The 14240-nt window shown below is 39.4% G+C and overlaps 2 protein-coding genes across 12 annotated transcripts in view; both read right to left on the minus strand.

Moving 5' to 3' along the window:
* Nucleotides 1-1018: 1018 nt before the first annotated feature.
* Nucleotides 1019-8890, minus strand: LOC146429737 (uncharacterized). Of its 6 annotated transcripts, none has more exons than XM_085076633.1 (4): nucleotides 8221-8890; nucleotides 7657-7807; nucleotides 4877-4947; nucleotides 1019-2839 (listed from the first exon to the last, which is right to left on the minus strand). In XM_085076633.1, exon 4 carries the CDS (start codon nucleotides 2837-2839, stop codon nucleotides 1472-1474), a length of 1368 nt encoding a protein of 455 aa, XP_084932759.1. In that variant the 5' UTR covers nucleotides 4877-4947; nucleotides 7657-7807; nucleotides 8221-8890; the 3' UTR covers nucleotides 1019-1471. The 6 variants fall into 6 exon arrangements, with proteins under 6 accessions (XP_084932759.1, XP_084932760.1, XP_084932757.1 ...); XM_085076634.1 differs by having other exon boundaries at nucleotides 4865-4947; XM_085076631.1 differs by having other exon boundaries at nucleotides 4690-4947.
* Nucleotides 8891-10921: 2031 nt separating this feature from the next.
* The window catches only part of RALGPS1 (Ral GEF with PH domain and SH3 binding motif 1), an 81670-nt gene continuing 78351 nt past the window's right edge, over nucleotides 10922-14240 (minus strand). For all 6 annotated transcript variants that reach the window (XM_085076624.1, XM_085076625.1, XM_085076626.1 and 3 more), the window contains 2 exons: nucleotides 14109-14200; nucleotides 10922-13707 (listed from right to left, as the gene is read on the minus strand). In XM_085076624.1, coding sequence (XP_084932750.1) covers nucleotides 13678-13707; nucleotides 14109-14200 — 122 coding nt within the window. In that variant the 3' untranslated portion in view covers nucleotides 10922-13677. The remainder of the gene's footprint in view (nucleotides 13708-14108; nucleotides 14201-14240) is intronic.

The following is a 14240-nucleotide window of genomic DNA, read 5'->3' on the forward strand; positions in this document are numbered from 1 at the left end:
GCGCACCGTGCTATAAGCAGTGAGTTGGACTTCCAGATGTCCCTTCTAAACAATGAGTCCGAAATTCTAAATGCACCTGCTGCTACGCAAGATTGTATGACTGACTGCAGAAGGCAACTCAGATATTAATATAGCTGCCAGTTTATTGATACAGAATGGGAGATGCTGCAGTCACTGTGAAGCAAAGTAGAAGTTCCCTTGGGACGTGCTAATGATACTAATCCACTAAATGACAGAGCTCCTTAGGGCACAGGCATGTTCCATTACAAAGCAGATGAAGGAGTGAAAGCGTGACACTGATGTAGAAATTTTAAAAAGCATACCTGCTCTCACACACACTCTTCTCTCTGTTAGAAACCAAAGTGTCAGCCTATTGCTGCCTTCAGATATGCCTTCAGTAGGAAGGTTCCAATATATTGCCACAACATATACAGTGCATATAGCTCTGGGGGCTTATCTAGCAGAAACTGAAATTGTAAAACTGAACCTGTGAAACTAAAGTGAGCAAAAGAATTTTTTGTTTGCTTTGGCTTTCATCTGACCCTTCAGCAAAAGTAACTACTTAGCACTATTTCCAGATAGAGGTTGGAAAAAATGCAGCTTCTGTACCCTTACAGCTACGTAAGCAAGCAATGTAACTCAAATTACCCATTCACATAAAGGACTAAAATCCAACTTGTGTCTAAATTTCATGAAACATTTTCCTACAAGGCTTCAAGGTGCCAGAAAAAAAAGCCCAACAAACTATGTTTAATAAAAGTTGTTTGGCCATCTATTTTTCCCTTCTCAAAATATATCCTTCTCAGTTCACGAAAGTACTTCTAAGATCAGCCTGTATCCCTTGCCTCTTAAAGCTTTCCATCACAACTCAGCACTTAGCACTTAAGTAATTCAAAACAGGTGGGATCACTCTTAAAAACACAGCTGTTCAAAGCACAGCTGAACAAGACATTTGTATCAGCAAAACTCCAATGGCTGTGCTAAGTGTTACAATCCATCACACCTTTAAAAAACAGTATTTCCAACAAGAGGTTGATTTTTATTTACAACTGAAAGGTAGATTGTGCTTAATTACTTGTTTACCTTTTATTCAAGTTGATGTATACTAATTTCGTATCCAGTGTCATACAAACTACAAGAATTAAGGAATGCTACCATTAATACTAGTGACTGTAGTTGCACTTTTTGTACACAGGTTGAAAACTGGTTTGCATTATTTGAATCAGCTGATAAATGCTGGTTTTTATTATTGTTTTATTTGAAAACAAATTGTACATTTCCCAGAAGTACTGCAATCTGCACTAACCCTTGATATAATTAAATGATTCATGGCTTTGCTATAGATTCCCTAAATAATTGCAGCAAAATGTCAACTCGATGTGGAAATCAATTTAATGTGATCTTTAAATTATATCCTCTGTCTTCCCAAAATACAAGTAGCGCTCCACTTTCCCTCCTTATAACCGAGGTTTCACTTTTGAGCTTGCAGTATGGTTTTAGATAGCACCTTGTTAACATTCATGATTAATGATGAGTTATATCTCCACAATGTTGTATCCCTGATGAGGGATTCTCTGGGAAGGTCTCTTTGAAGGGCTTTCCGGCAGTGATAAACGAGGGCAACATCCATGGGAACATTCACACTGTTCCCATAAGCACGTAGGACCGAATGGACTGAAGTCTGAATCACCTTTCGTGGATCAACTATCATTTTCCTGGGATTGATTACATGTTTCCTGTCGGGCTCTCTGTATACATGCTGTAATATGTTAACACCTGGCACAGTATTCCAAGATGAAATGTTGAACATGTGAGTAGATACAGTTTCTGGGAAGATATGGTTCTCAAAGAGGAAAACACTAGTCCCTGGGTTTTGCTCCTGAAGACTGTTCATCATTGTTTTCCAGTCTGGGTGCTTAAGGGGAAGAATTATCTCATCAGCATCATTAAGGACCACAAACTTGCTCCTTTCCATGTTACGGTATATGCAGTCATTTAGAGCTGTGATTTGTCCATAGTAGCCAATGTGTGCTCCATCTTGCATGAAGCGCCACTTAGAAGAAACCTTGAGGTGTGAGTTTATTGGCCAGGGAATTATCTCGACAGTTCCTTCTTCTATATAAAACTTCAAGACTTTCTCCATCAAATGGCTGCAGTTGTTCTTATAGATCACCACTTTCTGTACTCCAAGAATCTTGTACATTTCCATACTCTGTATAAACTGCAAGACATTGTTGTAGTTTCCAAACATGGCAGAAATGCACACAGTGAAGTCAACAGAAAAGGTCTCAGCCTTGCGGTTTTTAATTTCAAATCTTGGCAGCTGGTCAATATTTCCATGTGGAGACTGATGAATTGATACGTGACTTGGATCACAATTTTCAGGTTCCAAACAAACTATATCTGTTGCACCATAAGGGAATCCAAATCGATCTGAGTGAACATCGATTTCTGCTTTTGATACATATATCTTTCCATTGGGCTGACAGCAGAACCAGCAGTACAGTTGTTTTACATCTTCATGGTGAACAATCCCAATCAGACGAGTGACTTTGCTTTCTCTGTCATCAAAGTATGGGGATATAATAAAAGTTTTGTTACCTTTTAATGCTGTTATTGTGCTATTGGCAATTTTCCCTCTACATCTTCTACCTTCTTGAATTACTTTCGGCTGATGAGAAAGTCTCTGTAACCTCAGATAAGAAATTGTGAGCATTGAAGTTACAGTAATAACGCACACAGCAATGGCAAAGTAGGACTTTTTGCCTGCACACAACATTTTGTATGCATCTAAGTGTGGATGCAGTTTTTTTTGTCCTTGTACTTTATGCTGCTGCATCTGCAGGAAAGAAAATACATAGCATTAGATAATACTGACCCATGATCATTGCTCAAGAATTTCACAAACAAAATGGGTAAGTTATCATTGTGCACTGACTTCATCAGAGACGCAGCTACTGTGCTTTTATGAAAAGTCAGTCACAGAACATGGCTTTCATGGTATGGATGATACTGTATGCAACACAGAATGCCCATCAGATGTGTGGAGCAGTTTCTGTACACAGAGGTCTATATCCAGCAATACAGGGAGCAATTATCCTTTTTTTTTTTTCTATAATCCAAATTTTAGAATATCCAATTTAATAATTATGCAGTAAATCTTAAAGCAAAGCAACATTTTTCTTTTTTTTCCCCCTACACAGTGTGTATGTAAGTTATGTTAAAAAAGAACTCTCAACCAGACTTCTCACAGACAAGCTAGAGACACATAAATGTATATAGAATTAATCAAGTTCATAATAAACATGCTAATTGGGGATTGCACACGATAGTGCAGATATAATCACTAATTTATGAATTCCCTAACTTGCAGTTCACCACAGATGAGACCATACATACAGAGGAAGGTCAATCATACAACCCAACAGAAGACAGGTGAAATCTATGCAGGTCAAGAACTCAGTGTCAGCTGCTTTAACCTACACAGCCCTGTACAAGGCAGGAGTTGGAGGAAAGATCATCTCATATTAATATTTGCTAGAGATCTGAGCCTCCTCACACTGCATTAATGCTGGCTCAGCTCCTGGCACAGTTTGGGGATCAAGTCTTAAACTCTTGCAGCCACAGGAACAGATAGGCAGCCCTGAGTGCCCGGATGGCCAAAATCTTTAGCAGCATTCGTGCTAGCAATTGTTAATGCCTGAGTGGGAGTTTATGGTACTCTCAAACACAAGTGGAGCCTAGATTAAAGTTTTCTCTACAAATTCACCTTTAGGTATTCAGATATGATCCATAAACAGGAAAGTGACAGCAAGTCTCTTCAAAGGCCTGCCTGTACCACAGAGATTCTTGGGAAAAGAGTGTCCCAGATTAATCAAATACATGTCAGATCAGAAAACTGGATTGGTAGAAGAGAGTTCCCCCAACTGCCAGCAGAAGCATGGGGTAAAATGCCAAGATGCAATAAACTGATGCTATTGCACAAGATGACAAAAAGGTTTCTAGTAGGAGAAAAATAATTGTCCGTGCATTCAAAATAATACACAATATTTTCACACAAAGAGAACTAGGGAGAGCCACAGTCACAACACACACCTTATTATGTCCCATATGCCAAGGCTGATGTGATTTACAGCAGCCTTTGCTAGGTACCAAGAAACTGCTTTACAGACCAAAACAGTCATAAAGGCACCCAAAACCTCACTACATCACACTAGGCACAAAGCAGTAAAGGAGCAGCAGAAAGCATTGAGTCTTCTATCTCTGAAATTGAGAGTCCTCCCCAGAAGTCCTTAAAATTAAGAGCAGAACTGCAAATACATAGTAAGAGTCTGTCATACGAATTTCAGCTGGAGATTTGTGACTGAAAACAACTCATACTTTCCAACCCTTTTTATAAAACATTCAAAAGTACAAAAGTTTCCCCCAAGCATTCTTATTTCAAGGATGTTATATATTTCAGCATTATTACAACATAGAGTTGGTCACATTTAACATTCTTCCCCTTGGTTTTATCTATAGAATAAACAGTTTTTAACTAATGAAATATCAAACCATGTGAACGGTAAATAACAAACTCTATTTATTACCTGTTTTTTCTTCTGCTTTACCTAGCAATAAATAACAAACAAGGAAAAAATATATCTCTCAAACTGTGTTCTGAACAGTGAACAGGAAAGGAAAAAGTACCTTTTAAAGCAGATAGCCGAGTGAAGTTCTGTTCAGTCCTCCATTTATTTTTTGCTAAGTTATTTCGCTAAAATAATATACTAATTGTTTATTTTAAACAGATAAAAACTTAAATACTTTTAAGGTAAATTGCAATAATTGTCCAATATAGAAAAATGCTGAAGGGAAGAAAAACCTGGTACAATACCTAAGACATTTCCTGGTACATTCAATTTCACATAGCTGGTGCTCTTTTTATATCAGTAACAGCAGCCACACCTACTGGACAAACAAGTTTTCCGTCTCTTGAGCAAAGTTCAAGAGCAAAGTTTTCCGTCTCTTGAGCAAAGTTGTGTCGCAATAACTTAATTTAAATTACAAATGAGTATGGAGTTGTTGAAGCAAATCAAACATTTTTCATGGATTTTTTTAAGGCTACTTAAGTTTTCTTGTGAAAATTAATCTTGCATGTTGATATAACCCTAATTCACACACATACTTAAAAAGAAATAGAAAGATACACTATATATATATCTGTATTTCCTGGACAATCATATTTTCATAATATACTATAGGCCTAGTTAGAACATGTAGATACAGATGCGGATGAGGATCTCTGTGAGAAGAGTGCTGAAACAACAGCAAGTTCTAGAAGCCAAGAAAATCAGCAAAATTTAGAGCTCAAGACACATCTGAACATCAAATCTTAAAGAAAAGAAATATGTAATTATTTGATGAGTGAAATTCATTATTTGTCCCATACTACTCATTTATTTTGGTCTCCTGAAATTAACAGCACAAATATGTAGACAGAAAATACATACAGTCAGTGTAATTAGGAACATTACATTTACATTTCCTCACTATAGAGAGGGTAGAATGGCAAGTTTTAACTTTAAAAGTATGCTTTCAGCATATTTAAAAGAGTTTTTTTATAGTAACAATTAATTTCAATTTTGCATTTTTTAATTCCAATTATTATGCAAGTAAACATAATAAAAAATAAGCATATTTGCTTTAATATTTAATTTAGCTAATGGTATCAATGACTACTTTGCAGTATTCCCCTTAACTGTAAACAGGCTTTCTTCCTTCCCACCACTCTGACAGACTGCAGTAGTATCAGCTCCTCATCTTCATATTTGTAACCTCTTCATTAAACAAGACAGGCTACTCTAAAACCACCTCATACCTTCACCAATCTGTTCTGTGCAGTTGGCCCAGTTTCCATTACTCTCTACTACAGAAGACTAGAAATGTCTGGTCCATTTGTACATGGCAAGTAACAAGCCCTCATCATTGTTGGAAATTTTCTTTCTTAACACATGCTTGGATTATATCTTGTGGAGATGCAACATATTACATGCACATCTACGTCTGAGCTTGTCATCTGCCAACAACTGATATACCTACCCAGTCAGACAAGCAAATGTAGTTACACAATGTGTTTTCTTCTGCAGCAAGGTCATAATAAAGAGCTCTTGTCATGGTTAGAATCATGAAATGGCTTGGGTTGGACAAGACTTCATCTAGTTCAAATCCTCTTGCCATAGATGGGATATCTTTCACTAGATTGAGCAACTCAGATTATTCACATTTCTTATTTCTTTGGTCAGAGTCCTTCTAAAATTTACTCTGAAACTTTGTATGGGACCGAGAATGCACTCACAAACTTCCACATATTTAAATAATCCTTTTTTCCACACCCTAAACCAAGGAATCACTCATGCTTTAGGCACATTGTTTTATTATGTTCACTTATCAAATTTCCATTATAGGTTATTCCAATAGCTTGTCTTTTTAGAATTTTGAAATGGAATTTTTTTCATATCACCTTCCAATTGAATGTTGTTTTTACCTTGGTTGTACACCTTCTATTTTCAGACCTTACTTCCCAACATTTTTCTAAAACCCTCCACGACTAGCACTGTCCTTACCAAAAGCTAGCACCAATTGCAAATAATGTTCAAGAGTCGTTGCTGTGTAACTATCAATCTCCTTTGTAATTTGTTCTGTTCACGTGGAGATGGGAGAAGGGTCTTTAAGCTGCGCATTTCAGTACCTTGACGATGTCTACGTTGAGTTAAGTTTTTGATAACTCTCATCTTATTACTTTATCTGCCAATCTAGGGTAAGGATAGAGGGCAACTGACAAAAGGTGAGCTTCTGTTCCTAAAATGAAGAGTTTCAGTTCCTAATATGAAGTTTTATCTTCAGCAGTATAGGAACAATAAAAAACCTAATCCTTTTTTACCCAGGGTCCAACTAACCCCCCACCCAACCATCAAACAGCCATAATAACTTCCTATTTTTGAAAAGAGTTTTTTCCTATCCTTTAGTTTATGATTTTTGTCAAAAGAAAAACCACGGATCACTGGTGCTTAAATAAGAATTCAAAACATTAACAATAATTTACCATATTTGTCTAGATTGCCTGTCGCCAGTCTTTTGATAGCTTACTTTTTTCAGAAAGGTTCTTTGACACACCAGTGTCCTTCCTTTCTTATAAGATCCAAAGTCAAAAGAATATTGTTTGAAGGATTAAACTGAAGGCAGTATTATTCCACTAAAAATACACTGCTCTAAAAAAATTAAACTGGTTATTTCAAGTCCATATAGAAAGACAGTAAACCAGACCAGTACAGTGTTGCCACATACTTATTTTGTGCTGTTAGAACTGATGAACCCCACACTTTCCTGCATACACTCCTAAACTTCTCCATTATAATCTGCAGTATATCCGTAAGCCAAACTCCTCCTATTGTAAACAACTAAACTTTCTGTCCTTTGAAAAATCAAACAGATTGGGCAATATAAAAATTGCATGACATTTAAAAGACTTATTTCAACTTTTTGTCTTTCACACTGTACTTTTTTAGCTGGGACTGAGTTAATTTTCTTCCTAGTAGCCAGTAGGGTGTTGTGTTTTGTGACCAAAGCAAGTGCTTCAAACACTCTGATGTTTAGCTTTCATTGAACAGTACTTACGCAGAGTCAAGGCCGTCTCTGTTTTTCCTGTTGCTCCTGTCTCAGGAGTTGGGTGGCACAAGAAGTTTGCAGAGAACACAGCTGGGACTACTGAACCAAACCAACCAAAGGCCTATTCCACACCACATGATGCCATGCTCAGTCATCAAAGCTGGGGGAAGAAGGAGAAAGGGGAAGACATGCAACACGACAGCATATGGCTTCCTAAGTCACTGTTGAACCAGAAGTTCTGCTTTCCTGGAAATGCTAGAAACGTGCCTCCTAAGGGGACATAATGAATAGATTCCACATTTTGTTTTGTATGCAACTTTGCTTTACCTTTTAAACTGTCTTTACCTCAACCCATGGGAGTTCCCACGTTTGCTCTTCTGATTCTATCCCCATCCCGCTGCAAGGGAAAGGCTGAGGGTTGAACTGGCTGCCAGGGTCAACCCACAACACACACTGGAACTATGCTTTGGAAGAGTTTTGCATTCTTCAAATCTAAAGTTGAACTCCACGCTTTGCATGTATTCAGATGGAGACTCCGAAAATCTAGACAATTAATACTTACTTTTAACTTACCATTCAGTGGTTAACACCAGAACCGAAAAATAATGCTACAGCTGATCACCATCCTCCTATTTCTTGAGTGGAAATAAAATCCTGAATCTGTCACACCTCTCCTGCGAGCAATGCCAGTTACAGGATCCCGAGCAGGTGCCTCTGCCTGACCTCCGCTACGGTCCCGGCAGGTTTACCACACCTGCACACAGACTGCAGCGCGCCCGGCTTCCCCGTCCCGTGGGAACAGCTGTTCCCCGCGCGGAGGGCGGGCAGAGCCGCCGCCGCCACTACAGTCGCGTGCGGGCACCGCCGCGAAAGCTGTGCGAAACTGGGCCGGCGCTACCGCAGCCCTCGGGCCCCGTCTCCGGCTCCCTCTGCGGCACCGACAGCAGCAACCGCAACACGACCCTGCAGCCTGGGGCTACCGGTTGCGCTCGGTCCCCTCTCCTCCCGCCTGGGAAGGCGGCGGCAGCTATGGCCACAGAGATGCCGCGGCCCCCGGCCCCGGCCGTACCGCAGGCAGAGTCCCCGCCCGCCACGGTCTGCGTGGGGTCGTTTACACACGAGGTGGCTGCTCGTCGCTTCGAGCCGTAGTGGTGCCTCCGCGCGGCTTGCTGTGAACGGCATCGGCATCGGCGGCCGGCGAGCGGCCCCGCCGCAGCGCGGCCCCAAGGGCCTTCCCGACGCGCCAGCCGCGCCTCTGGCCTCTCCCACCACTGTCCCAGGTTCCCCGGGGCATTGGTCGGGGAGGCCCTATGTAAGACCGCGAATGGGGCAACGCGGCGGCTGACCCCTGGACGCTGATGCGCGTCAGCGGCGGGGCCGCCGATCCGCGCTGGCGGCACATGTTGGGGAGCAGAGCCTGCCCAATTCGCAGCAGACCCGGACGCCAACGGCTCCGGGAGCGCTGACTGCCATCCCTTGCATGCCTAGCACAGCCTCGCCTCAGGAGTAGTAACAAAGTTATTTAATGCTTCGTTTTGATTTTTCTCTCCCAGGTTACAAGACAAGATGCTTGGACATAATGAGTATTTAATGAGCTCTTCAGTACTTGACTTTGGGTGTTGTATGGCAAAAGCACGTTACCTTTTAGTGAAATATTGCAATGCAGAAGGTAGTCCTCTCTCCCCCCTGCAATTTGATTCCATAACAGTGTCAACCTGGGATATTGTGATTGCTGGTTCTCCTTCCTAACATGCTCACTTTGTTTATTTTCTATCTTGTTACCTATGGAGAGGAGAAGAATTCCAGTCAATTTTCCCATTTTAACTGATGCTATTAGTGAAAAGAACCATTTCATAGATATGAGAGACAGGTACAGATGCTTCCTTTCTAAAATATTTACAATGAAACACTGCACATGACCCTGAAGGAAAATTGTATAGATCCAACTTATTTCCAAGACTACCAAGTAATAAAAAAGTCTTCAAACACTCTTCCTATTTCTCAGGGATAATAGGAAAAGGAGTCCACTTCAGGAAAAGGATATATGCTTTTCTGTTCAGCTGTAGAAGTAACTTCTTTTATATTAGCTTGTTTTGCTCTCATCTTCGCATTAGCTAGCATGTAATTTTTCTCTCAGACAACTGCTCGTGAAATTACGTTTCTGCAGAAATTGGAGGATCTTCATTGCCAGTCATAATCTACAGCTTATTTACCTTACATAATAAATAAAATCACAGAATGGTTTGGGTTGGATCATGTAGTCCAACCCTCATGCCATAAGCAGGGACATCTTCAACCAGGTTGCTCAGAGTCCCATCTTACCTGACCTTGAACGCTTCCAGGGATGGGGCATCCAGCACCTCTCTGGCCAACCTAGTGTTTCATTACCCTCACTGCAAAAAATTTCTTCCGTGTATCTAGTCTAAATCAACCTTCTTTTAGTTTTAAACTATTATCCCTTCTCCTATCACTACACGCCCTACTAAAAATATCTGTCTCCATCTTTCTTGTAAGTCCCCTTTAAATACTGAAAGGTGGCAGTAACGTCTTCTTGGCACCTTTTCTTCTCCAGGCTAAACAATTTGATCTGTCTCAGCCTTTTCTCATAGCTGAGGTGCTCCAGCTCTACGATTATTTTTGCGGCCCTTCTGTGGACCCACTGCAACAGGTTCAAGTCCTTCCTATTCCAAGGATTCGAGAGCTGGATAAGGAATTTCACACAGGGTCTCACAAGAGCTGAGTGGAGGGGCAGAATCACCTCTGTCACCTGCTGCCCACACTGCTTTTGATGCAGCCTAGGACACACTGGCTTCTGAGCTGCCAGTGTACACGGTCAGGGCATGTCCAGCCTCTCATCCACCAGCACCCCCAAGTCCTTCTCAGCAGGGCTGCTCTCGACCTGTTCATTAGAAATATGTCAACCCCAGTCACTTCTCAAGCTTGTCCAGGCCCCTCTGGATGGCCCCAGTCTTCAGAGTGTTGCAACTGCACCACGCAGCTTGGTGTCATCTGCAAACGTGCTGAGTTAAATTTTAAGTGTAAAGAAATTTAGGTTTGTCTCTACTTCTTTGGACTTTCTAAATCTCACTTGAAAACACTGCAAACTTGGAGGCATTGTCAATTTTATCCTAGAAATGTTGATTCTGTTGTATTTATACTATTAAATGGCTCGACACTGTGCTCTATAAAGTCTGTTCAGCTGTATCACCATTCATTCACAAATAAAACATGCATGCTGCTTTTGAGCTAAAACATTCCTTCTGTACCTTTACCATTATTTTTCAGAATATTTTATTGTCAACAGCATACATACCCTGCACATTTTAAAATTTACAACCAAATGCAATTACTGTTGTAGTAAACAAATTTTTTTTTTACATTAAAGTATTTCATTAGCGAAACAATCATTATTATCAATGTAACAAACTGAAAAATGCAGCAACTTGATACAAGACTGAGGTAACAAAATACTTTGCCAAAAACCTAGATTCTGACGCCAGAGTTCTTACAGGTGAGACAGTTCACAAGAATTATAGAAAGAATCCTTTACACAAATGGCATGCAGTGGACTGCTGGAAAATACGGTCAAAAATAGTGCAACAGTTTTCACACAAAAACCAAAATGTTGAAATTGGTTAACATTATAATGTGATAAGTCAGTCTCAATTTGAAAACTAGTTTCTTTGCTTCATTTTAGTGCTATTTGGAAAAAAAATGTATTTTGGCACTGAATTACAACAAAATTGGACATTTAATAGACTAATATTATTACCTACAGTTTTTATATCTTCACAATTCTCAAAATAGTAATTATGACATAATGTTTACTTTTATATAACTATTGCAGTTGTTCTCCTTGATGGAGAAAAACTTGTATGATTTGTGATATTTTTTGTGGAAATGCTGTCACAATCAGTAGTGATAGGCAATATACTGTATTTCAATAGCAGCTTTCAATTAACCATATAAGTACCAGATAATACCATATGGTACCAAGTGGCATCATAACACCTCTAATCAGCAGCTACGAACTGTTTAATACTTAAAGACCAATTTAAAATTGGTTTAAGATGTTTTAATTGTATTCTTACACTACCATCCATCTGAATTTCTCAAGCGGCAATTTCACAGTTGTGCTATACTGAAAAGATGTTTAATCTCATTGATGACTAATCACAAAAGTCCAGAGGTGCAGAATAATTCGGACTACATCATAGTCTAACAGTCTGAAGACATGTACTGGTAACAGGATGTTACGACATTCAAAAGCTTCTACACCATCTCTAATGGCGTTCCATGCTCTGACCTTGCAGATGCCGATGCTTTTCCTAGTTTAAAGTTGTCTTAAGTTAGTAAAAAAAGAGAAAAATGGTATAAATGTATTTTGCATTAACACTCTTTTCCACCGGTTCCTGAGTTACCAAATAAACATTGTCAACTTTACATACACTTTCCCATGTCCCGGGATCTAAATGCAGTTGTCATCAGGAACTGGTTTCCCTGAAAAGCTGATATGTATTAGGCTTTCAGGATTGTAACATAAATTCTTAAAAGAACAAAAAAATTAATTTTGACTGACATTTAACAACACAGGTATTTTTTTTCTTTTTGTTGCTAGAGAAGTTTCAAAATAAAAATGTAGAAAATCATGTAAGTCCACAGAATACATACTGCTAATGCCAGGAACCAGTAGAGGTTCTGTTCGCTTAAACTGACATCCATGGTGCTCCTGGCTTGTAAGCTAGAGGCTGACTTGCCAATTTCTCCTCTATGCAATCTTAGGAAAGTCAGAAGAGGTTTTCTGATGACTGATGAAGTCTGAATACTGATGCTATGTGGCAACAGAGTTTCAAACACAAAAAGTGATGAATTCAACATATTAATAGAAAAATATTCTGACTGCAGGAGTGCCAGGGCACAGCAGGGATACAGCATAATGAGAGTTCCTTCAGAGGAGAAGGCTCAGTTACATTTTTTTGTTTGTTTGTTTGTTCTCTGGATACTTATGTGAAGGCTTCTTTGTACTTGCTCCACTGTGTTAGACAGTCTTTCATGGCTGTCATGGTTTTATAACAGCGGTACCAACTACCGGTACTAATGCAAAGTTGCAACATATACTGGAATTGAGTGGAGTCAAGTCATCCACAGAAGGACAAAATGATGATATGGAATAATTCTGAGGAGCCAGGGCCATGTGATACATAACACCTGATAACCTGTGTCCCTGTATAAGGGATTTGAAATGAACAACATTCAGACTGAACCAAACCCCTAAATTTGTAAGCAACTATGTCTCTAGTAAAAGAATGAAAGACGAGCTTCAGGACGAGGTAAATTTAAACAGCCTTAAATCCACTGCCAGAACATTCCTGAGTAAAATAACTGAATGAGAAAGAAAACCAACTGTCCTGCGCCAAAATACATTTTTCCCAAATAGCTCAAATATGAACAGCAGAATTGTCCAGAAATTTGATAGAAAATTTGAGGCAGCCACATTGCCTAGCAAGTCAGTGCACTTAGATTATAAAAATGTTGTTCCACAATTTTCTATTCTAATTGACATTTTGGAGCAAGTTAATACTGTCAATCATTCTGTGCATTAGAAAGAATTGAAACCCAACATGGGCCAAATATTCTTCAGTCACACAAAGCAGCTTAACAATAAAAAGAACCATTTAAAAAAGAATAGGCAGAAGATATGATGCTCAGTTTGTGGTCAAATATCAGTTCATGCAATCTCTGACCACAAATAATTGAGGGCTCTAGAATCCTGCAGAAGTCAGGATTAATCTTCTGTCCATCTAACTTGTCTGCTTTCACTCAGTGCATGAGACTTTATCTGGTCCTAGGGACAACATTCAGTTTCTGTTTTTAAAAGCTGTGTCAGAATCACTTTCAAGTTACATAGGAAAGTGCGGAAATATTTGTGGCTGGTTCATGTCAGGAAAACAATTCTCCTCTTCCTCCTTAGAGAACAATAACCTGTTTCTTCAGTTTGGCACTTGAAGTCACACCAGATAGGAGAGGAAATTATTCGAATGACATTAGATTAGCAGGTACCTGGAAGAGATTGTAAATTACTCATAGAATCATAACATTTGGGAAAGATGTCTAAGATCATCGAGTCTATCCTAGCATGGTTATTTTGTTTTCCATTAGACTGCCCCGTCTAAAGAAGAGATGAGGTTATCTTGCTTGAAGCAACTGAGAGTAGAGGTTATATGCTCTTAAAGTAACCAAACCAATAGCTAGACCTGCACAAAACCTGATTTGGTGGAAATTCTCTAATTTTAAATGATTTTTCTTACTCCTATTGAGAAAATGGATCAACGTACAGAATGAGGAATTGTGTCAGTCCCCACAGGAATGTGTGTGCACACAGACTGAGAGAGGTATCTTTTCTAGTAAGGATTTTCTGGAAAACAGGAAAAAGTGGGTAGAAATAGTTTTCACAACCTTACCTGAGGCTTGTTGCTTTTGCACGCGTCATCCAAATGTTTATGCCATAATATTGCATGAAACCTTGAACCAGTCTGAAACTTATAAACATTGCCTACAAAAATAAGAAAATGACAGACTCCGAATTTGCAGAC

The sequence above is a fragment of the Lichenostomus cassidix genome, chromosome 17 (assembly GCF_008360975.1).
Source record: "Lichenostomus cassidix isolate B80296 chromosome 17, HeHo_3.0, whole genome shotgun sequence".
NCBI classification, from domain to species: Eukaryota; Metazoa; Chordata; class Aves; order Passeriformes; family Meliphagidae; genus Lichenostomus; species Lichenostomus cassidix.